This window comes from Delphinapterus leucas, chromosome 7, assembly GCF_059928025.1.
Source record: "Delphinapterus leucas isolate spDelLeu-1000000601 "Yukka" chromosome 7, BTC_Dleu_Yukka2, whole genome shotgun sequence".
In the NCBI taxonomy this organism is placed as follows: Eukaryota; Metazoa; Chordata; class Mammalia; order Artiodactyla; family Monodontidae; genus Delphinapterus; species Delphinapterus leucas.
Genome location: NC_143135.1, coordinates 41,221,192 through 41,246,595, shown reverse-complemented (window position 1 = coordinate 41,246,595; position 25,404 = coordinate 41,221,192). Strand labels below are relative to the sequence as shown.

General features: G+C 37.6%; 2 protein-coding genes and 1 long non-coding RNA gene across 5 annotated transcripts in view; 1 reads left to right on the top strand and 2 right to left on the bottom strand.

The window, feature by feature from the left end:
- Positions 1 to 7,996, bottom strand: part of COPB1 (coat protein complex I subunit beta 1) — a 33,298-nt gene extending 25,302 nt beyond the window's left edge. For 2 of the 3 annotated variants that reach the window (XM_089915123.1, XM_089915122.1), the window contains exons 1-6: positions 7,872 to 7,996; positions 7,022 to 7,173; positions 3,840 to 4,069; positions 3,248 to 3,417; positions 1,438 to 1,552; positions 149 to 241 (exon numbers count right to left, since the gene is read on the bottom strand). In XM_089915123.1, the coding sequence (XP_089771249.1) occupies positions 149 to 241; positions 1,438 to 1,552; positions 3,248 to 3,417; positions 3,840 to 4,069; positions 7,022 to 7,112 (699 nt within the window). In that variant the 5' untranslated portion in view covers positions 7,113 to 7,173; positions 7,872 to 7,996. Of the gene's footprint in view, positions 1 to 148; positions 242 to 1,437; positions 1,553 to 3,247; positions 3,418 to 3,839; positions 4,070 to 4,198; positions 4,360 to 7,021; positions 7,174 to 7,871 lie in introns of those variants that run through there. The other variant, XM_022555671.2, reaches the window with a different exon arrangement.
- A 4,210-nt stretch (positions 7,997 to 12,206) lies between these two features.
- PSMA1 (proteasome 20S subunit alpha 1) lies at positions 12,207 to 24,394 on the bottom strand. Its single transcript, XM_022555731.2, has 10 exons — positions 24,303 to 24,394; positions 22,950 to 22,994; positions 22,398 to 22,499; positions 22,174 to 22,277; positions 20,216 to 20,304; positions 19,522 to 19,592; positions 19,274 to 19,403; positions 18,012 to 18,091; positions 13,873 to 13,983; positions 12,207 to 12,570 (listed from the first exon to the last, which is right to left on the bottom strand). The coding sequence occupies exons 1-10, from the start codon at positions 24,303 to 24,305 to the stop codon at positions 12,514 to 12,516; spliced, it is 792 nt and encodes a 263-aa protein (XP_022411439.1). The 5' UTR covers positions 24,306 to 24,394; the 3' UTR covers positions 12,207 to 12,513.
- LOC111165248 (uncharacterized) overlaps positions 24,364 to 25,404 on the top strand; it is a 56,125-nt gene continuing 55,084 nt past the window's right edge. Inside the window, exon 1 of the long non-coding RNA XR_002642289.3 lies at positions 24,364 to 24,794. This is a non-coding gene — a long non-coding RNA (uncharacterized LOC111165248). The remainder of the gene's footprint in view (positions 24,795 to 25,404) is intronic.

Below are 25,404 nucleotides of genomic sequence, written 5' to 3'. Positions count from 1 at the left end.
AACAAAGGGGGTGGGGAAGACTTTAATAGGCCATGATATGAAATATTTCTACTGTTAAAACATGTTATCCTAGCAATTAAGCAGCATCCCAGAGACTACTTAACCTTATCTCAAACTCTTAATTTTGCCCATTATAGATTAGTCTTACCTTATAAATTAGTTCAACAATAACCAACTGAAGAATGTCTCCAAATGTCTGAACTTGATCAATACAAGTACTTAGGTAATCCAAAGCTCGATCCTGAAAAAATAACAATATATTTATCAAACTCAACCTCATTCAATAAAAGGACTTAATGAACTTTAAAAAATATATACAAATAAATCTAAAACAAATGAGGAAATGAGGGCAAAGGAAAATTAATTGAAGGAAAAAAATGAAGGTTAACACATAATGTAAAAGTCAAATATACCTTCTAGAAATGGGCCACAAATCTAGGGTCTGAATTTTCTAGCAGCTAAACCAAGTAGAAAGACATTATGTATTACATGATTCTGGGTATCCACACAATCAAGACAAACCAACTGATTATGAGCACAGTTACTCCTATTTCTGAGACCCAAAAGAAGAATCTCATTGATTCTCACACACTGAACACTGTGATAGAGAGAACTATGGCCTCAACAACAGCTCTACAGTAAAAGTATCGACAAATTTTATTGAACTATTTCTGATTATGTCCCTTCATGCAGGTAAACAGCAATAACATAGGTCAATAAAACCAACTCTAGAGAACGACAAACACTGTGGCCCAAATAAGCAGCTTTCTTATAATCTTGTTTACAAAGATAAAATGATAGCATCTAGATTTCAGAGGAATGGATAGATTCCATGCTTTCCAGTCTTCATGCATATTTTGATAATAAATACTGGATGGTAAAAATTCCGAGATTAGATCCCACCAAGGTATGCAGAGTCACTGCTAACCAGCAGAAGAATAAACTTTAATCACCAGCGGAGCTGGATGTACAGCTGACATTTACTTATGAAGTTTGAAAAGCCTAATAAAGACATATCTACATTGAAGTCCACCCTCTTTTAAAGCTATGGCTCAGGATAGACCCCATACTATTTTTCTCTGTTAAACAATTTTAGATCTATACTGAAAGAAGGAAAAATAAAGCCCCAAAGCAGAGTGCCACAGCACATGGCCATAATAATTTCAGTCTGGAAGAACTGTAAAGTGGCTGCTATTAAATGCTTCTCTGATGTTTACTTTAAAAAAAAGAGTATATACTTAAGCAATATTCCACAGAAGGAATTTTTTTAAATTCTATTTTTATATAAATTAAGTTAAAAAATCTAAAAAAGTCAAAATATACAAATCACATGTACTATAAACAAAATTATTGACTAAAAACTTGATTAGGCCTCTGAAATATCTTTAATTCTCATTTAAATACAGTGATAAAAGTATTTTTTAAAAAGTACTTCACCTGATCGGCATGAATAAGCATCATAAATGCATTTCTTTTGCAACTTGCATCCTTCTCATTCACCAGAAAATCATGTATCAGTTCAGGAGCATCAGGTATAAGATGTTCAAAATTTCTTGAAATAAAACAGGTAATATCCATATTTAATAAAAGCTACTTTGTTATTTTAGTAACTCTCTGGACACTACCAAAATTAACCTTTATCAAACCTTATAACACTATCCATTTTTTTGCTTTTCAAAACTTTAAATCAATTAGAAAATTTTGGGTATGAATCAGAAGCTTACATCTTCATCTATTAAGTTATCAAATTATATGTTTTCTAAGTTAATACAGAAAAAGCTGATTTATCCAACATGCTACCTATCAAATGAATAGCTCTTAACAATTCTCTTTCATATACTTTAGGGATATAATGCTGATGCTCATAATGACAACCTCAAGGTACTGAAAGATCCTTCATTAAGAATTATTAGAGAAAAAAGCCCCTTGAATTTTATTAATTATGCACTGTATTTATTTACTTCTTATTTTGAAAATTTAAACTGTTTGCAGTATACAAGACAATGAACACCAGCTCAGTAAAAACGGTCACCTAGCTTTAACAATGATTAATTCATAGTCTTTTTTTTTTTTTTTTTTTGCGGTACGCAGGCCTCCCACCGCTGTGACCTCCCCCGCCGCGGAGCGGAGGCGCAGGCCCAGCGGCCATGGCCCACGGGCTCAGTCACTCTGCGGCGCGTGGGATCCCCCCGGACCGGGGCACGAATCCGCACCCCCTGCATCGGCAGGCGGACTCTCAACCACTGCGCCACCGGGGAAGCCCCATAGTCATTTTTGTTTCACCTACATCTCTACTTACTTCCTCTCCTCCCATATTATTCTTAAGCAAATCCCACACCTTGTTAACACTTCTTCTGTAAATATATCAGTATGCTTCTCTAAAATTAAGGACTCTTTCTTTTTTAAACTAATATTAATATCATTATCATATCTTAAAAACTGTAACAATTCCTTACTATCATCATATAGAAAGTGTTCAAATTTCTGTCTTATGTCATAATTTTTGTGTGTATACTGTAGTTTAAATTCTGAAATTTGTGTAGTCTGTATGGTAACTTTCAAAGAACTCTACGTTATTAACCAGAATACCACTTTTCCTAACAGACAACAAAATCTAATGTAACAGTAAAAGAATTGTGAAATTACTTAACAATCAACTATTAAAGCACAAAGATATTTATATAAATTACGTTCTAATTCTAAATAAATTTACACCAGTGACTGTAAAAACCAAGCATTCCAGCCTCATCTAACTCATTCTTTTAAAGTCCAAATCTTCAGCTTTCTAAGGACAGGAATCAGCTGAGAATTGCAAACCTTCCTATTAAAAAAAGTTCCCTCCTTAAGGCTTCTAAGTGTAAAAAGACCCACATTCCACAAAAAGAGAATTCTAAAATAAGGTCAAAATCTCAAAGCTATGGGCTAAGCAAGTTAATTAATTAATTGGGCTGGAGTACTAAAATTGAGAATGACAGGTAGTGCCATAAACTGGAAAGTGTACAACCTGTTTAAAGGGGGCCATATTCACTTCCAGCAGATTGTCATTATGCAGAAACCAGGACCCAGTGTTGCCAGATCTTTCAACTTTTCAACGTTAACAATTTAATGATAATAAAGAAAAAATGTTCAGGCTAATCAAAACATATTTGCAAGCTACATACAATCTGCAAGGAACCACTTTGGAACTTCCAGTCTGAAAGACTGAACAGTCCTCACAGAACTAAGCCAAAGGAAGACCTTTATTTACCTATAGATAGTATAGATGGCCAAAACAGCATTTCTTCTAACATAGCTGTGTCGATGCTCCAAACAAGCACGGATAGCTGGCATTAAAGGTTCCAGCAATTCTGCCTCTTTCAATTTGCAAAGAAAACGAAGAGTAGATCCTCGAATAAATTCATTAGGATGTTGAAGGTCCTGACATAAAATTTTAAATATGAAATGTTGAGTCCCAACATTGTACAAAAAACCCACAATTTTTAAATACAAAATTTTCCAATAAAAAAGCCAGAAAGTAGGTTTGAGGAAAAAGACCTAGATTATTACACAATTTCCATCACATTCCTGTTGATTAAAGCAAGTTTTACTTATCACATCAATGTTTTATATTCTATGTGTCATTGTTTTTTATTAATAACATATAAAATGCATGGAAAGTGTCTGAAAAAAGTAACAATAAAACTTTTCACAATAACTTTTTACAACTTCAGTTCCAAATATCTACAACCTACATCTTACCCAAGATTTAATTTTAAAAATTAAAACAAAGCCCATTCCACCAATTTTACAATTATTTAAAAATCAAAGCAGTATTTGGAAATAATCATGGTTTGGTTTACCTTTCTATATGCATCACATACAAGGATCATTTCGTGTAAAAGTCTCCCATCTGGAGTTGTTTTAGGAACAATTTCCCAAAATACCAGAAGTAATTTTTTGATGGTGTGATCCTGAAGAGGCAGCACAAAGCGAATGATAGTCATCAGAAGTCCAGGAAGCTTTTCACCATTTAGAATCATAATGATTACTTTCTTCAAAGCTTCAGTCTTTGACTTCACATCTCCTTTTTCTGATTCAAAAATTCCAAAAATAAAAGCACAATTATTTCAAAAGAAAATTTCTCAGATAATTTTAAAAGCAATTACAAAATAAAACATTTTCTCACATTATCAGTGGCAATGGTAACAAAGGTACTAACCCAAGTGACAAGGGTTTTCCACCTGGCTTTGACAAAAACAAGCTGTACCACTTTATACAAGTCATTCATCTCTGAACCTCATGATTCTTTACACATAATATAAAGGCACTGGATTAGATCTTTGGTCCCAAACCAATGGAGTTAATGCAGAAGCCGTGAATCTACAGGTGCACCAAATAATGTACTGGATTAGTAACCATTATTTACAATAAAGGATGATGCATTTAAGATAAAATGCTAGTTTACTGTTACTTAACCTAAAAATATTTGCTATATGTTATGCAAAACAATCTATAATTTCACATCGTTATTACTGCATACTTAAGAATTTATGGTAAAAATCTTTTGGATCCAAAATTCGAAGACAGAAATATGAGACAAGCACACTCTACTACAATTGTTTAGATCATAAAAATAAAATCTGGGAGAGGGAAGGATGGAGAGGGGTGATAAAAGTCTTTAATAATCAAGAGGAAAAGAAGAGAGCTAGAAGTAAATTTTCAACAGTTAGAACATATGTGGCTATTAGAATAGTTCCTGTTGTCGCCAAAGAGACAAGAGGCTGTGAATGACTAACTGGTAGAGTTATAGGAAGGATTTAAGGCTCAGAAGAATCGTACTAGGTAAATCAAAAGCTCTTTCTAGCCCCCAAAAGCTATATATCTATTACCAACTTGGTATGATATCTTAACATGTTGAATAGAGAATATCCTCAGGTATTTGGACTGAGAACACAGTGAGGGTTACTGCCAAATTTATCCCGTAAGGGTCAGTATTTTTGTTTAAAACAGACTAACTTCTCATGCATCTTTCCATGCTTCAGAGTATTACATCTCCTGCCACACATGAAAAAATTGTGTGCCATATCAAATCAAGAAATGAACTAATGTAAAAGGATGAATAAGTACCAATCTGGGCAAACCTTCAGTTTTTAAGTCATGAGGATGACAAAAACAAAGCATCAGGAGAGAGTTCAGTACTACAAAACTACAAAATAAGACAGATCAGGCAAAGTTCTAAGTGGCTAAAGTTGTATTCACTGAGTCTAAACAGGTTTTCCTCTCTTTGTCCCAAAGCTTCCTTTGTGAATATAAAAAAAAAATTTTTTTTTACCTAATCTGTTTGATCGTGTAAAGGACACAAAGTCCACAAGACAATACCCTATCACTATAATGCTGATGGCTTCTTTTGTTCCAGTTTTGGGCTACTTTTCATGAATTAGCAAATCTAAAAAGTTTAGCAGGATAAAAATCCACTTGTAACTAAAGGTTAAAAAGTTTTAAAAGTTTATTAAGCAAACTTGTAAAAAATCAACACCATTTATTTCAAGTTCCCCTAACCCCAATTTCCATTTATTCTAACAATTCAAACTGAGGTGAAGAATGCTTCTTTCCACGTACTCAAAATTTTCAGAACTTCTTTTCCTGTGTGAACACTATCAAAAACATAGAAATTTTCAAATATCAATTCAATTCACCAAAATATACTCCAAGGAATGTATAGTCATCAGGGCTCACATCCAGTGATTAAAGGTAAAGGGTAGTTAAAGCAACTCACTATTTCACCAAACAAAAGTATTTGTTACTCAAATTGGAAACTACTCCTAAACTTTTTCTCATCTCAACTCTTTTGCGATAAAGTAAAAAATATACAAAAAATTCAAGACTACTTATTTATTTATTTGGTAGGTGGCAGGTAGTTAAGAGTATTTTTACAGTTAAGGACAAGTTTTGTTCCAGCAATAAACAGCAATAAAGTTTATTGTACCAGCAGTAAACTTAAGTATTCTGGGGGTTTAAAAATTAAAACTTTTAAATTATGAGAAAAAAATAGTACTGAAAGTTTATTCATTAATTTGCATTCCATTCTACTATCTAACATGAACATGAAAAAAAAAGGAAATACAGTATAGGTGGCTTTTGTAAACTAAGGATATCAGTTTAAATGCCATAAAAACACATTTCTTTTTCCTTCTCTAAAAACAGACCTCAATAGAAACATAGTACTGAGTAGCCTAAATCAGGAGGTATTCCGTTACTGCTGATTAAGAGGTGGGAATATGCAAGTAAAACATCATCTCCTTTCAAACTGCAAACTATCTTTTAAAAGATACTCTCAAGGTTTGAAGCATTATTTTCCCTCTAATCTGTTTTAAACAGTAGTTATCAGTTGAAGTTAAACTTATTTTTAGTAGTTCAGTCAAACAAGAATCATTATCTTGGAATACGCATTATCTAAAAAAAATTTTTGACAGAATCACTCACAAAAAGGAGATACAGTATACACTTCTAAAATTCAGAAATATAGTTTTTGTTTTCTTCTTTGTATAAATGCTTTAAAAATGAAAAGCTTAAATCTTTCTGAAAAATATACATATATCCCAGTGTTGACTTACTTGTTCAACAGGTAGTGAACCCAAAGAACAAAGTTCTTTTGGTTTTACAAGCTAAGTAATATGAAGTTAAGTGCACAAAGGAATTAAAACATTCAAATACACATTCTCAACCTGTTATCTACAGAGAACTGTCAGCTACATTTAAACAAGACATTACATTATTTTGAAGAATAGTTAAAAACTAAACCATTACATTTCTTTAGCCCCACCCCACCATGTTATAAGCTAAACTGAGATATTTTATTTGTAAAAACCAATATTGCAGGACTAAAGGTAACACATTTTCATTTTTAATAAGACAAAGTTCTATTGAAGAGATCCTAAGAAAAAATTAAGACAAAAATTAAGCATTTCTAATTATAAAGGAACTTGAAAAGCAAATGAGCTTTTTATTTTCATTTCATTTTCAAAGTATTATCAAAGTTTACCTAGATCATTTTTTAAGCTAATTTCAGAAGGTGGTTCTGAATCCATCGGCACGTTAATTAACGTATAGCATACATTCTCAGCAGCCGTCATGGTTTCCGGTTATAGCCTACTCTGGATACAAGATTTAAAGATAACGGATGCCAAAAAAAACCTAGAAAAATAAATACAAGGATATCATCACAAGCGAAAAGACAAAACAAAAACAAAAAAAGAACCAGTAACTATCGTGATCTTTCTTGTCTTTAGCTCAGTTTGGCTTATGAATTTTAAAGTATTAGAAGAGGAGGATCAATCTACGTTATGTTGCATAAATATAAATCTTGATATATTAAAAAACACACACTTGTCAGCCTTGGCCTAAGGTATATTATCTCCCACCGCACGATCCCGCCCGGGGTTCAGAATGCTGTACTGCAGAACTAAAGCCCACAATACAGTGACAGTCCCCCAGCCCCCCAGCCCATCGCGATATAAAAGTGATTTTTAAACATAATACACAATCTGAAATTCTGAAGTTAAAAGAGCCCGTGCACGAATACTCTGCTGAAACCTTAAAGAGCTTTAATGCGTTCATCCGTGGGACACTTCCCCGTCCCTTCCCTCCTGCAAAGCAAGCCCCGGCCCGAAATGGCGAGCCCCGGGGCCCTGGGTCGGAGAAGACCCCCGGCCAGTACGCAGGCCGAGATGAGGCGTCCCGCCCAGAGCCTTCCAGTCCCGCGTTCCACTTCGCCAGGCCCGGACGCTAGCGGCCTAGTCGCTCCCCTTCCGAAGCTTCCCGCTAGAGCGCGTTCCTCCGCCTCTGCCCAGCCCAGGACGACTCTCCGAGATTAGGGGCTTGCGGCCCGCTACCTGACTCCAAGGCGCAGCGGCTGGGGAAACCGCGGGACCGTGTCCTCCGGCTCCAACCCGAAGCAGCGGCGGCTGACCAGCAAAGTCCAAGGCTGACGTGGAAGGGGGTGGGGAACCGACCCAAGCCGCAGCCACCTTAGCCCCTACGGCAACTCAGAGAGGACATGCATCTCTGCTCTGCGTCTGCGCGCTGCGGGTACGTCGTAAGCATTTCTAATTCTAAAAGAACTTCAAGTCTCTTCCACTTCTCAAGCCCTCGGCCGCTTTAGGCCAAAGAGGGAACTGGGAAACACATACTTAAGTTTTCCCCTTTAAGCTTGGGTTAAGAGTTGAGGTTATTTAAACGCTACTTAGAAATTGTATTTTCTTCCAGAAACGGAAACAACCAAGGAGAAGAAGTGTTTGGACAGAAAGTAAAAACATTTTACAGGGCTCTGTGGCCCACTGGCAAAGAACGCTAGACTGGGAGCTGGAATCCCTTTTCTAGCATGCCCACTAATAAACTGGGAAAGTAGCTAAACAATTTGAGAAAGTAATTTCAGTTCTTCTAATAAGAGACACTGGATTATATGAAGATCCATTTCAGTTCTTAACGCTGTAGTCTGAATCTCAGCCTCTGCAGTTAGGCTGGAGTTGCTTGAACATCACAGTCGCACTGGTATGATTTCTGGTCCTTATTTAGTATCGGTCCCTTTCAGGATCCTTTACAAGCACCTAGATTAAATTTTTTTAATCCTTAAAGGGAGACTAACAGTCACTGTTTCAAAAGGATTTCACCTGTCTCCAAAGACCTAACTGTTACAGCTACAATCAGTCATAGTACCTGCGGTTTTGTCCATTAAAGGTTCCACGTACCCCCCTCCCCCAAAGAGGGTTTTCTGGCCAATTAGTAATAAAGTTTTTTTAGAAACCTTAAGCAAAATACTGTGAATACAAAGAGCTCTGACAGAACCCGACCTTATTAACAGGCTCATCTCAATTAGGGAGATAGAACACAAATAGTGCTTCATCTATCTAGAATCCAGTTATTTTGAGATTTCTTCTTTCTGGAACCATCAAGCAAAAAATAAATTCTTTGAGAACCCAAAATATATCACAAAGGCCATGTGCTCCTCAAATCCTGTACATTCATTTTATTAAAACTACTTTTCGTGAGATAATTGTAAAAATGACGTTAATACAGATATCCCATCTTCACCTAGTTTCTTCCAATGGTAAAAAAAAATCTTCCATAATTATAGTACAATATCAAATCCAGGAAACTGACATTGATACAATTCACTCCTCCTCATTCAGATTTTACCAGTTTCACATGCAATTTTACCATGTTTAGATTTGTATGATCACCACTGGTCAAGATATAGAATAATTCCATTACAAAGCTCCCTCCTGCTATCCTTTTATTTTAATTTTTATTGGAGTATAGTTGCTTTACAATGTTGTGTTAGTTTCTTGTTGTATAGCAAAGTGAATCAGTCATACATATATCTACTTTTTTTTAGATTTCCTTCCCTGCTATTCTTTTATAGTCACAGCCACTTCCCTCTTTAACCCCTGGCTACTACTACCCTGCTCCCCATCATTATAATTTTGTCACTTCAAGGATGTAATATAAATGAATTATAGAATATAACCTTTTTGTTTGTTTGTTTTTGCGGTACGCGGGCCTCTCACTGTTGTGGCCTGTCCCGTTGCGGAGCACAGGCTTTGGACGCGCAGGCTCACCTGCTATGGCTCACAGGCCCAGCCGCTTCCCGGCATTGTGGGATCTTCCAGGACCGGGGCACGAACCCGTGTCCCCTGCATCGGCAGGTGGACTCTAAACCACTGCGCCACCAGGGAAGCCCTAGAATATAACCTTTTGAATTTGACTTTTTTTTTTTTTCACTCAGTGCAATTCCCTTGAGATCAACCCAAGGTATGTGTACAAGAAGTTCTTCCATTTCTATCTTCATTTTTAATATGGAATTTTCACAAATGCAGTTATCTGGTTCCCAAGCCCACTTATCAAGAAGTGACAATCTATCAGCATGAAAAGAGGACCCAAAAGGCATAAAAACTAGACTTAGCAATAAGAAAGCTCGGCAGTTTGGGTCTGCGCTGAAAATTGTCACTGGCAGTGTATCTGTATTATTGTATATTCTGAAATACAGAGCTTGTTGAACGGATATCAGGCTCTTAAACAGCCTAATTCTTCCTCACTTGTTATAACATGAACTTTTTGGGGGGACTTTTTACTCTAGCATGTAATTATATCATTTTGAACACTTTATTTTTTTATTGGGGTACAGTTTTACAATGTTGTGTTTGAACACTTTTTAAATTATAAATTGAGAGCAAGGACCTGTCATATACTAAGAATTGAAAATTTTAAATGTTTAGAAAATCAAGGCCTAGAGAAAAGGGACTTGCCCGCAAAATGGTTAAACACTGAAAAAACTGGGATGAGAACCTGAATCCTGTCACCTACTTTACTGTCTCTTATTATTATTATTTTTGCAGTACGCGGGCCTCTCACTGTTGTGGCCTCTCCCCCCGCGGAGCACAGGCTCCGGACGCGCAGGCTCAGCGGCCATGGCTCACGGGCCCAGCCACTCCGTGTCATGTGGGATCTTCCCGGACCGGGGCACGAACCCATGTCCCCTGCATCAGCAGGTGGACTCTCAACCACTGCGCCACCAGGGAAGCCCTGTCTCTTATTTTTAGCTATACCAGTTCTTCAAAGATGTACATATAGATGCCTAATAATTCCAAGTGAATTACATGTTATCTTTATATTAAAGTGATAGGTTTTATGAGGACATTATTAGGAATTTTACTGTTTATTTAATACAGACTAAATGGAATGCCTGAGTATAACACACTAGATAAAACATGAAAAGGCATCAAAATGAACTCTCTACAGATAATGGAATTGAATCTTATCGGGGTGGGGAGGATTTTAAGTTCTAAAGTCAGTGTGTCAGACTAAAATTACATATTGAAAAAAAAATTACTAAAATTTCCCCCAAAGTACAATACAGATCAGTTTTTTTTTTTTTTTTTTGGCTGAGTGTCAGCAAAGTAATTGGTTTACATTCAGGGAACAGACACGAAAATCTCTCTCTCTCTCTCTCTCACACACACACACACACACACACACACATTTAAACAACAGAATTACTCAACAAAGACGAAGCTCACACAGTAAAAGGCACATGGGAAGGGAGACCTGCTTGAGGAAAGAGCAGATTATGAAATTTCTCACTTATGCTCCCTTGCCCAGACTGTACGCTGAGTCTGAAGGCAGGTAGGAGGACTCCCTCTTTCACTGTTTTGTGTTTGTGAGTTACATATCCTTGATGCAACTACATTGTAGGTCAAATGGTACTGGTGGCCTCATGGCAAGCTCAAATGGCAGACTCTTGAGGCTGATTCCAGAGTGGAGACCAACATCTCCACATTCCTGTATTTAGTCAGAGGTCATTCCTTCAACAAGGTTGCCAATTTCTCTTACCACTCTCCCTTCAAGAAGTCACACAGAGATTTAAACCTACTAAGTTTCACATAAATTTTCCCACTTAACCTTCACAATAATTCTCCAAAGGATTTCCCTAAGGGAAGGCTAAGTAAATTGCTCAAAGCCAATAGCGGCTAATTAATAGAATTAGGTCAAAAATCCAAGTTCCCTATCTATAAACAAACTGCTCCTCTCTAGAAAGATATGAATCTCAGAAAATAAAATAATTCTTCTAGACTTCTTAGCAGCAAAATTCTTGATTACTGGCTTTGTTTTTTAAAACAGATTTCCTCTAATTTCATTTTGCATGGTCTAAGATAAAAATTGTACAGCAATATTTACATACACAGTTCATAGGAATAATGGAAGGCAGCCTAAAGATTATGCTGAAGTAGGGCTGGGCAGGATAAGAGGAAATGATAGCTTGGGATTAAATTTCCCTTTTGCTATTTTTGCAAAAATTCCCTACACTGAGACCAGACCAGAGATATCACTACTGCCACCTGCTGGTTGGAAAGAAAAATCGTTCCTATGTTAAACTTCCCATTACTATTGTTAGAAAGTGGTAGTTTCTTAGGTTTTAATCAGAATCTCCAGGGTTGAACCCTAAAATTTGTATTCTGGGCCAAATCTCCATGGATTATCATGCAGCCAGTCCATACACTGGGGCAATAGTATAAGGCTGTTATAGATAAGAGGTAATATTTTTCCTGTCACTAAAAATAAGGCAATTTAATTTGGCAAACATGGTGACCACACATGATGATGACACAGCTGTAATCTCAGACTACTATTTAGAGTTGAAGCTGCTTAAAAAGCAAAACACCAATACATCAGCAGGTGAAACAATTTTATTTCACAGTTGTCTTTAAAACCACAAAGACAATATGTTCTTCATATAAAAACGTTAGTTCAGATAACTATACTTTCTAGAAAATGATTATAGAGACGCTCTTAAAGAAAATGCACCCCATCATATGGTTTTGGTGAAGTTGCTTGGAAAAAACTCACATCTGGACTGATTCCTAAAACATACCATTCCACCATTCTGCATCTTTTGGTTCAAAGTATAGGTTATTGTCATCAATACGTGTTCCTGCATTCTTACATGTATGATAATACATATATAGACTGGTTTATCATTTAATGTTCCATTGGTTCATCAGCCTTTTCTGCAGGTTCATCAGCAGGTTGAGTAGGCTTAAGAGAGGAAGAAAAAAGAAAATATGTAAAAAGAACACTTGACCAATATATATTTTTAATCATAAACATTGCGTTATAAAAAAAATTTATGAGAAACGGAGTTAGGAGACATTTTGGATACTCAATTTTGGTTCATTGTCCTATTAAAATTTCTGAACAAAGGGTTTTAAAAAAATAGATACAATTTTACAGTTCTGAAAACCTAAGCATCACTGAACAATTCCAGCGTTTCATCGTAATTTGTCTTGATCAAGAATAAAGGCTTTCCTTTTATTATCACTACTAGCCTTAAAATACTGGCACATTTTAGACATTCTTTTCCTCTTTAGCACTAATGAACACAGCAAAAATATTTTCAAACAAAGCAGTTGTATGGTACTCCACTGCACTCTTCCCAACAGTGCTGGTTCTTACCAACAGCAGTTAAATAATGCAAATCTTGCTCCTCCAAATACCAACATGTTAAAAAAAAATTCAAGCTGTAGAAGAAATTCATGACTGTTTTTTTTTTCAACTACACAGCAATCAAAAAAGCATCTACAAAAGCAAATGTGTACTCTAAACATTCAACAAAAAAAGGCTAGTATTTAACCTGAGATTCACCAATACTTCTTGATCCTTTTCTCAATATTTGTGAAGAGCCAACTTAGTTTCCCAAGCTGGTCCCCAATGAATTTTCTCTCAGTCCCCACTCTGGTAGGATCTTGGCTGGCCCTATGACTTGTTTTAACCAACAGAATGTACAGAAGTGATGCTGTGCCAGCCCTGGGCCTCAGCCTTAAGAATGCCTGGCAGCTTGCACTTCTCAGTTTTTGAACTTTTGCAACCTCTGAGCTGCTACCCTGCTAGAGATACTCTGGTGAAGGAGAGGCCCTGAGACTACGTGGACAGAGGCCCAGCGATCCTAGCAGAGGTCCCAGCCATCTAGCTGTCCCTCTAAGATACCTAGCAAGTATGAGTAAAGAAGACACGTGAGTAAAGCCATCTTGGATGTTCCAGCCCCACTCCCTCAACTGACTGGAACGTTTGAGAGACCCCAAATGAGATGAGCAGAAGAACTATCTAGCTGAGCCTATCAACCCACAGAAGTGAGAAACTGCAATAGGTAACCAAATCACCCTTTTTGTGTTTTATGGAGATCACTGACCCCTCAGTATTTTACTTTAGTCAGTTCTTAGTTTTCCCACTGCCACATGAATTACGAGCCTATCTCAATAATTAAAGACAAAAGTGGTAGATTTACACAGTCATGGTAGGAACAATAGAACTGAAGTCTCTTGCTTATAATTAGTTATATACCTGTGTCTTTCTCTGTGGTCTTTCTTCAAGACCTTCCAGGAATGGAGACACATCATCATCATCATAAATCGTAAACTCCAAGTCTTTACCAACAATTCCAATGGAAACATTCTGAGGGGAAAAAAAAAAGGTAAAAATTAAAACTCAAGAGAATTTAGGTTGGAAAAACGCTTATGATAAAATGTTGCATGGAAAAAAGCAGAGTAAAAATTTATATAGCACTTGAATGAGACTTAAAAAATACCTGGGGAAAAAAGGAAGAAGAAAACTAGTAAACTTTTGTAATTTGCAGATTTAATATTCACTTTTTAAAAAATTATTTATTTATTTGGCCGCGCCAGGTCTCAGTTGCGACATGTGGGATTTAGTTCCCTGACCAGGGATTGAACCCAGGCCCCCTGCATTGGGAGCACGGAGTCTTAACTGCTGAACCACCAGGGAAGTCCCTAATATTCACTTTTGATAATCATGAATAATTCCAAAGGTCTATGTCACCTAGAAATTTGCAACTTTGTTCATAATGGGAATGCAAAGACCAGTGTGAGGGAACAAACTGCTTTGCTAGGAAGTAACCCTAACTTCTAAGAAATAATCTGATTTGTTTCATGTGTAAGTTAAGACATGATAGTTCTTAGGGAAATAAATTTTGGGTTCTAAAGTGTTGAATTTAGGGGATTGGAACTATGTTCTACATGGAAAAATTAAAAAGCAATTCTTAAAGTGTTCAGTGAACCAGTGCAAAAGAGCTCCCGTAAGATTAAAATTTCAGCAAAAACTTGAGGTATTAAGGATATATAGGGCATTCTCTATGATTCAGTAAAAATGTGAAATCAGGAAGCCAGAGCAACCTTTTCCAAGTTGTAAATGTCAACTGTATACCCAAATTTTAAAAGACAGTCATCTTGGAGTGATGGCATTATAGGTATTTTAAACAAATTAAAAAAATTTAATGTACTTTCCTAATTTTTTTGAAAGAATATTATTTTCATAATAGAAAAAAGTGTTTAAAAAGATTATGCAGGCTATAAAGTCTTCATAGACATATTAAATATTAATTATCCATTCATTATAACAAAATGGATTTTATAATATGCTGACTGATCTCACTTTAGTTAATAATCATTAACCTCAAGGAGGCCTTTAGTGGTTGTTGTATTATACGGGTCCCTAGATCATTCAATCTCCCCTTCCCTGGACAACTCTTTCTAATATTCTCCATTCTCCTTCCAGCTTAAAACCTTGCTCCTATTTCACTGAGAAAATAGAAGCAATCAGAAGAGAATGTTCACAAGCTCCCACAGTATCCACTCTTTCCTGTATCTATGTCCCTAGATTCTCTCCCTTCCTGTTACTGGGAATGAATAGCCCAATTTCCTCTCTAAGGCCTACCTTTCCACCTGTGTGCTGTTCAAGGTAATTGGTCTAGCAGTTTTTCTCATTTTTATCTTATATAAATGTTTTTCTTGATACTGGATTATTCTTATACCCATGCAGCAAACCTGCTGTAACCTCTCATATCTTAAAAAACCAAAACAACAAAAAACCCTTTTTTCACTACATTCTCTTCCAGCCACCGCCCTATTTCTCTGGACCCACAACAGAAAATCTCTTCCAAAGAGCTGTCTCCAATTTCTCTCCTCTTATTTTCTCCTGACTCCTTTCCTATCAGGCTTCTACCCCACCGTTCCATTAAGATTGTCTAGTCAAGTCCCAGAGACATCACTGCTAATCTAATGGTTAATTCTCAGTCCACATCTTCCATGGTCTATTGGCAATTTTTCATTCTCTTCTCTTTGAAAGACAGTTGGCCCCTCTATCTGTGGGTTCTGCATCCTCAGATTCAACCAACCATGGATCAAAAATATTCGGGGGCTTCCCTGGTGGCACAGTGGTTGAGAGTCCGCCTGCCGATGCAGGGGTCCAGGAAGATCCCACATGCCGTGGAGCGGCTAGGCCCGTGAGCCATGGCCGCTGAGTGTGCGCATCCAGAGCCTGTGCTCCACAATGGGAGAGGCCACAACAGTGAGAGGCCCGTGTACCGCAAAAAAAAAAAAAAAAAAAAGCAAAACAGAAAATATTCGGGGAAAAAAAAATTCCAGAAAGTTCCGAAAAGCAAAACTTGAATTTGCTATGCACTGGCAACTGTTTACATAGCGTTTGCATTGCAATTACAACTATTTACATGCCATTTACATTGTATTAGGTATTGTAAGTAATCTACAGATGATTTCAAGTATACAGGAGGATGTGCGTAGGTTAAGATGCAAATACTATGCTGTTTTATATAAGGGACTTGAGCATCTGCAGATTTTGTATCCAAGGGGGGTGGTCTGGAACAAATCCCTCCCCAGATTCCAAGGGATGACTGCAGTTTCTTCATTTGCTTTTAAGGATGCCTCATTTTCCAAGTTTTCCTCCGACCTTCCTCATCACCTTTCTCAGTCCTTTTTGCTGATTCCTACTCACCTCCCAACCTCTAAAGGGTAGAGTGCCCTTAACCAAGTCTGCAAACCTCTTGTCTAACTATTCGATTCTTTTAGAAATCTAATCCAGGCCAGTCTCTAAATGCCATTTCTACACAAAGACTCCAGCATTTGTAACTCTAGGATAGACCATTCTCCACCAAACTCTAGGGGGTGAACATCTGATATCTGTTTATTCTTTATCACCAAATGGACAAACAAGAGGCATTTCAAATCCTGTTAAGTCCTAAACTAACCGCCTGATCTTCCTCCACAACCTTACCCCAAAACCTGTTCTCTAACTGTCTTATCCATCTCAGTAAATCATAAATCTCTCCTTCCTCCCATCGGGCCAAAAACATGATTTATTTATTTTTATTTTTATTTTTTTTGCGGTATGCAGGCCTCTCACTGCTGTGGTCTCTCCCACTGCAGAGCACAGGCTCCGGACGCGCAGGCTCAGCAGCCATGGCTCACAGGCCCAGCCGCTCCGCGGCATGTGGGATCCTCCCGGACCGGGGCATGAACCCGCGTCCCCTGCATTGGCAGGCGGACTCTCAACCACTGCGCCACCAGGGAAGCCCCTGATTTATTTTTTTAAGCTCACACCCCACAACCAATTTGTTAGCAAACCTTTTTGGTTCTAATTTCAAAACATAAGCAAAACTGAACTACTTCTCATCATCTCCAACTCTTATGACTCTGCTCTAATCCACCACAATCTCTCACCTGAATTACTATAACAACCTTGAAACTATTTCCACCCATGTCCCCACTACAATCTGTTCTCAGAACGGCAACCAGAGTGACTCTTTTAAAACCTAAATCAAGCCATGGTATTCCTCTGTTCAAACTCTAACAGCCCACTGGGAGTAAAATCCAAAGCATCTACAATGGTTTATAGGACATATGCAATCTGGCCTCCACTACCTCTCTGACTTCATTCCTTCTCTTCCTCTTGATCACTGACTCTGACACTACCGGCCTCCTTGCTTCGAACACTAGGGACATTCTGGACTCAAGGCCTTTGTAATTATACTCCCTGGAAGAATACTGATCTAGACATCTGCATAGCTCACTCACTCACCTCCTTTAGATCTTTCCCTCAAATTTCACTTTCTCAGTGAGGCCATCCCTGACCACTCTATTTTAAATTATACCCACCACACCTCCTTCTTACACCCTATTGGTCACTCTTACTCCTCTTAACCTGTTTTATTTTTTCTATAGCATTTATCACCTTCTAATATCCTATATAATTTACTTGTGGGTATACTGTCTCTCTTCCCCCACTTGGATGTATGTCCCAAAACTGCCAAGATGTTTGTTATGTTTACTATATATTCTCAACGCCTACTGCCTACATGTGGTAAGTGCTCAATGTACATATTTGTTCACTGAATTAAAAATATGATGATATTCCTACCTCTTGAAGAAATGAAGAATATTGTACCTCAGACATACTGCTTTTATTGCTTTATACCAAAAAGAAATGTTTAAAAATCATTTCAAAATCAGTCCCTTTTAGTGAACATCTTAAAGTGAGAGAATGAGCCAAGGCAACCAACTCGCAAATTGAAGAACTGTAAGTACACAAACTTCTCTATTACTTACATTTATGTGATAAATGATTAAACCGTAATGTTAGTATCTACAATTGGGAAATGTGATATTTACCTTTGTAGTTAGGTCCTGTTCTGCAGGAAGTGTCTCCCGTAAGGCACGCAGACCATGCTTAACCAGTTCATTCAAATTGCCTAAAATATAATAGATTAACAATTATTTCTTAATTCCATTTTCATGCTAGGCTTCTTTTATTTGTCAGCCCTATAGTCTGAAATCATGGTTTTTGTCACATACTAAATACATCATAATACAAAACCCAAAAGTCTAAAGTTTGGCCATATAATCTTTTAATAATCTATTATTAGATTGCTATTATTTTATTTAATGAGAGGATAATTGATTTTTGTTACTGAATTTACCCTTTTCTTATGCTATAAGTTAAATCAAAATCCTGATTCACAAATGATACAGCTCAAAGTTTCATATAATGTATTCTGTGGAATGCTCACCACTGTATTTGCTCTTTATAAAAGGAGCCTCCAACTCCTTGTATGTGGCCAGTACAACTATCCTTGTGTAGTTTTGGCCCTGATGCCAAAATTACACAAGGATACCACAAGAAAGTAAAACTACAGATTAATATCCCTTATGAACATATACACAAAAAACCTCAACAAAATACCAGCAAACTGAATCCAGCAACATTTATGTTTATATAAACATTATATATATAAAATTTATATTATACACTATGACCAAGAGGGATTTATCCCAGGAATGCAAAGCTGGTTTAATGTTCAAAAGCAATGCAATACATCACAATAGAATACAGGGGGAAAAAAAAACAGATGATTACCCCAATAGATGCATAAAAAGCATGTGTTAAAATCCAAGAGCCTTGCATAAGCAAACTACTCAAAAACCTGCCCTATCACCACACCTTACATCTTTTACCTTTCTTTCCCACAGCTACACTGACTTCTTATTTATTTATGGACTACTTAATGCAGAATGTCTGTGTGGCTAAAAATAAGAATCTCAGAAAACTAAAAGTTGTAAACAGAACTTACAACTGGTAGCTAGTACAGTAGCTCTCAACTCTGGCTGGGGCACACTTACTTCAGACCAACTGAATCAAGAATCTTCAAGGTCAGGGACACATATTTATATTTTGAAAAAGTTCTACTGATGATTCAAATTACTGTGGTAGCCAGAGAAAGTAAAAGCTAGTATGTGTGACAGAAATAATATACACTTCATGGGTTTAATCTTCTTTAAAATTCTTTCTGTAAAGCAGATACTTTTCTTCATTTAGAATACTATATTTATTCACTACATAAAGACTGGAGGGGACAAGAAAAAAAATCACTTACACTCCATAAACTCTGACATATGTCTCTCCAAATAAGTACGAGCTGACTGAGAACGGGCTCCAATGGACATAGCTCTGCAGTCAAAATAGTTAGCAGATGGACAAGTTTGGAAAATGTGAGGGCCCATATCCTACAAAGAGAAGAAAAATACACTACATAATTCTTCACTTTGATTGAGCTAAAATTTAGAAAACTTCTAGTCAGTTTTTAAAAAATCATTAAAATATAACAATACTCTACGAACTTACATCATAACCAGCAATAAGCAGCCCGACACCATATGGTCTCCGGCCATATCTTTGTGTTGGTATCTGAGTTTCTTAAACTAGTTAAAGAGCCTGTTCTAACAAGGTATAAAGTACTATCTTTATTTTCAAATTAAACATTATTAACAAAGAACTCTGGTTTCTTAACTGCTGCATAATCCACCACAAGAAGAAGAAAATAAAAGAGAAATATTTATTTGGCTTATTATAAAAAAATGTTTGGCTATCCACCAAATCCAAAGTGAGTGCTACCAAAATGACTTTCTCTGATGTAAAGAATCTCATTCATTTTGGATATAAGGGGCAAGGATTTTTTGGGAACATCTAGAACCACCAATAAAAAATTTTAAATCTCCTCTAAAAATGATGCTTAGTTTTTCTGAAATTTGGCTTATCTGCATCTGGAAAATATTAATTGCTTATCTATAAGGGCTGATAAAAGAGCAGCCCAATTTCTTATTTAGACCCATTCTTCCATGGTAAAACTTCCTACAACTCTCCTTCTAAAAATTTTAAACATTCTGCTATTGAAAAGTGACTAACCTTAAAGTTTTCACAATCTTACCCATGTTATGTATTATCATATTCCTAATAAGTAACATAAGGATAAAGTATCAAAACCCTTTAAAGTCCACATCCATAAATGCTAAAATAAATGCATAAATAAAAAGGATACTGCTTCCAATTAGAGATACAAGACGAGACACAGGAAGAGGTCTGTCAAATACAAATCTGGAATCCAAACACTCCTGGCGCATAAAATTACTAAAAAAGAAACAAGAAAAATTAGTAATTTCAAATCACAGAGAGTTATTCTAAATAATTTCATTTCTTTTTGCTTTCTTCCAGACATTTACATGAATTACATCCATACAAGGGAACCACAAAGACATGGCCACAAGGATGCATTTTTATACCAACTCTTCCTTCTAAATTTTAAATGACTAACCTTAAAGTTTTCACAATCTTACTATGTTTATGACTAAAATGTTCCTTAGTTCTAGATAACCTTTGTCTCAGAGCACTTTATAGAATAGAGAAGAAAAGGCTGAGCAAGAGAAAAAGAGCAATGTCTCTTCTCTTACCCTTCCCACTGTCAACAAGACTGTGCTTTTTTTCTTGAAAGCTGATGAAAATTTTCCCAATAGAATACAAGAAATAGAATCCATAGTACGGCACTGTTAACATGTCCTGCCAACGTTACTTCTATCCATAAGCAGCACTCTAGAGGAGATACCAGACACTAGACTGTTGAGTCTCACTCTTAAACCTGACAAGATTCAAGCAAGTATAACACAGGGGAAAAGGAAATTCATGCCTAACTATTAAAGCCAAGAGAATAAACAAGAAATGGATATGTACTTTTCTTTCATGCTGCTTTGTCTAGTTTATGTGTATGTCACATCTGATGAGCAAATGTTGGCTGCAGGAACCAAGCTACTTGTTCTCTACTTTCATTTAAGTCCATTTCCCAGGGCTGTCTAAAACCCAATATGGCAGGTACTAAACACATGTGACTAGTGAGCACTGAAAAAGTGGCTAGTCTGAATTGAGATGTACCATAAGTACAAAATATACATGAAAAATTTCAAAGACTTACTACAAAAAAACAACGTAAAACATCTCATTAATAAAGTTTTTATACTGATTACCTGTGACACGACAATATTTTGGACAGATTGGGTTAAATAAAATGTTTGACGGCACAACATATATTACATTTTCAACAGCTAAAAGAAACCGTCACTAATAATGCCGTCACTATACTGCTGACCTAAGAGAGCAGGGGGGCTTGCCAGATAACTTAAAAATTTTAAACATTATTTCCCTTAGTGTTTATATTCCTTCTTTCCTAATTAAATCACAGACTTAAGAGATTACTTTTGGCTAACTACCTCCCACCTCCCAACACACACAACAAAAGTCACTGTGTTAAGTGTTCTACATGTTAGGCTATTTATCAGTAACCTTAGAAAAAACACTAAAAAAATTTGAGAGTTTAAGTGACTAGATCAATATCAGACTAAGTGCTAAAAGTGAGGACTAAAGACTGTGTGATTCCAAAGCCCCACCTCTGAATACTGAATGAATGAATACTAGAAATAATCTTTATCTCCTCTGGTCTCTCACAGAAATATACCAGTTACTCTCCACTTTCTACTTTGTATTACAGATATTCTACTCGATTTTAAGTTCCTAGAAGATGAGATCTATGTCTGATTCACTTTTGTATACCCTGCAGTACCCAGTATTGAGCTTTGCAAAAAATAAATGTCAAATGAATACTGATGTGTTAAAGAAAGCAAGGGTAGTTCAGCTGATCCTTAGAAACCTGAAAAAAGTGTCAAGCTCTTCTCAGACCTGATATCAAACAATATATACTGAGTTATCAAGTAAGACATTATTCAATGACTTCTCAAAAGCGTTAATATTAATATGATTAATTCTATTAATTAATACTGCAGTGATCAAGAAATGGAATACTTAGTAACTGACTCCAAATCCATTAAGGTATTCATGATCTTAACTTATAAGCACTCTGGCAGACTTCTTAAAATATCTGCATCTTTTCTAGAAATGTAATCAATTATGAATCAAAGGGATGTTTCTTTTGTTTTCCACGATCATACTCACCATAACAATCTAGCATCAGCAGTAAGTCCCGCAATTGAGATACCAATATGGTTATCAACATGAAGAATTTTTTTCTGATGAGCTGCAAGTTCTGACTGTGCTCTCTAAATAGAGACGTTATTTAAGACAGAAAAACAAGTTTACAATTTTATTATCTATACAGTGAAAGTTACATTTGACAGTTGTTTTCTAAAGGAAGAAGATATATTTACTGCTTTACTTACCTTCAACGCAACCAACACTGCATGGGTTTTTGATTTAAGACCAACTGTGGCTGAACCTTGTTTGACAGCTTCCATTGCATATTCAATTTGATGAATCCTGCCCTAAAACAAAAAAAAAACCCAACATACCTTAGAGTCATCTTACAAGACCCTCTTATATATTTAAAATTAGAGATCCCCAAAATCAGGTGAACATAGTTAAACTAGGAAACTTGGGACTTCCCTGATGGTCCAGTGGGTAAAACTCCAATGCAGGGGGCCCGGGTTCGATCCCTGGTCAGGGAACTAGATCCTTCATGCGTGCTGCAACTAAGAGTCTGCATGCCACGACTAAAAAGATCCTGCATGCCGCAACTAGGACCCAGCTCAGCCAAAATAACAAACAAACAAACAAACAAAAAAACTAGGAAACTTACTTTTATGATACATTTAGGTTTCAGAAAAGTCTAAAGTGATTATATTCCATTTTCTCACTGCCCACAATCCCATAAGTTTCTAAACACATTGCAGCCACCAAAAACCACTTCATAGAAATAGCATAAAACATTTTACCTGAGGGCTCCAAACAGTGACATCATTGTCATACTGGTTGCGAAACTGAAAGTAAATGAAAAAAGACTTATTAACACGAGAACATTACACATCCCAAATCTTAACAAGATCTATCATTAAAAAATGTTCTTCCATCTGTTTTCATCTAACATTAACAAAAGACTGTTATTGCAACCTCATTGGAAGATTACTACTGTAGTCAGCTGCAAACCAGCTTTACATTTACAAGGAGCTAGTTGGGTAGGGGAGAGCACATCTAGATGGGACTTATCCTCCCAACCTATCTTCCAATTCTAACACTGTCCATAGCACCCGCTTTAGGTTCAGTCAATTACTAAAGTTCCTATGTGTCCACTTTCCTTCCTATCTTTGCTTATGCTCTTCCCTTACACCAGACCTTAATAAATGGTCAAAAGCATTACTTTTCCCTAAACTAGCTCAAATGTCTACCTCCTAAAGTCTTCTCCATCTTTCCTCCCCAAATCCCAAAACATACTCCCACCAGTTCTTTATCTACACGTCCCTTTCTACTTTATATTACGATTAGGGGCATGTCTGATTTATCTTTGAACCTTCACTGTGCTTAAAACAGTGCCTTTGAAACATTCATACTGAATGAATGAACACAATGTCCCCAGGAAGTTAGAAGCGGACACAAATAGCCACAGCGACAGACCCATTACTGCTTTAAGGACGGTATTAAAACAAGTCCACCAGCACAGTACTTGGGAGACTAATCGTGGTGGTGAGCAAGCTGAAGGCTGGAATGGCAGACATAGGTCTGCAAGCCCTGCCCTATATTGTAACCCTGATTCCATCACTTCTATCAGCTTCGGTTCACTCATTTGTAAAACTAGGTGACTGGACAAAGTGATTGAAAAGGGCCTTTTCTGATCGAGCTCTGAGGGAGAGATTACAGAGGGACCCACCTGGAAAATGAACGCGGTCCAGGAACCCAAACCCTGGGGTCAAGTCCGCACTTGGCAGTACAGGCAGATCTCAAGTCCCCATTTTCCCTTTCTCCCACACAGAGCACTAGGGGCCTCTCTGGACCGCTCGGAATCTACTCGACTGAAGGAAACTGAGGGGCGAACTCGGCTAGTAGTCCGAGGAGGTACTGTTCAAGGCCCGGTGGAAAGCGAAACAAACCCCGGGGAAAGGCCACACCAACTACCGACCTCCCCTCTCCCGGCCGGGCCGGAGATGCTGAATCACTGCCTGAACCCTCCACTCGGCTAAGGTTCCCATGGCCCGTGGCCTCGGGCCGCTCTAAGGATGACAGGCGAGGCGGCTCGCCAACCACAGCCAGCGGACCTCTGCCCAAACCCAGCCTGAGCTCGGAATCCAACTCACCATGGTTCCGGCGCGAGGCTGGCTTCGGCCTCCTGAAAACCCGCGGACCGAGCAGCGCTGCCTAAACTTCCGCTAGGCGATCTACAGAGAAGGCTGCGGGACTTTGAAGGCGGTGGCGCAGGGTAGAGCAGTCTATTCCAGAGATGTCGATAGGCTTCCCTCGCTCCCCCGCCCTCAAAGCTCTCAGCCAGCTCGGGAGTGGGCGGGGCCTGGGAAGCAGGAGGAACTGAGATAGGCGGGAAACCCCGGGACAGGTGTCCCCGCGGGAGCTAAGAGCTGCTAGGCGGCCACTACCAAGTCGCCCTTCTTGGGTCCTCAGTGAAGTTACCTGTGTGTTGCAGATTCCCGCCAGTTTCTCACCGACCAGGCCAGATGCACCTGAGACTCCGGGTGAGCGAGTGTGCGGCTCAACCTCTCCTTCAGCTTCCACAGAGATGTGGGGTGTTGTGTCGTGTGAGAAGAACGAGACTGCAAGAAAGGCCACAAATAATGGTTCGTTTCTCTGTGTGAACCATACTCTTCCTCGAGTATCTTGTTTGTAGACATGTTTTTCTTTCTACTTTGGAATCCTTTTCCCTTCTCCTTGGAGAACTCATCTTTAAAGGCTTTGTTGTCATTTATCACTCTTTAACGTCATTACTGGTTCCCTCCGCCCAAGAGACTTTGAACTCTTCGAGGGCACTAATGTCTTTCTGTGCCCTCAGAATCAAGCACGATGCCTGAAAGATCAGGCTACTAAGGAAAAAGGTGGACATTTTCTTACAAGACACGTATTTTATCCTTTGTGAGCAATCTTTTAGTAAATCCCCAAATGAAATAGTTTAGGACAGCTCTGCAATAAGCTGCCAACCTAACATTTACCGACTGCCAATGATGACTTATTTTCTTTATAAAGAAGAAAGGATGAGTACCTAGACTCAGGAAAGGTAAGAGTTGAGAGGGTCCTTAAGTATCTAAGCTTTGCAGATGAAATAAGAGATCATTTAAGTGATTTGCTCAAGTTCCGAGCAGTTTAGTACCACACTCTTCTTTTTAAACCTTGTCACTTGTATATTTTGGACATTTTTTCCTGTTAAACATTTTCTAGGTTAAACGTGACTCC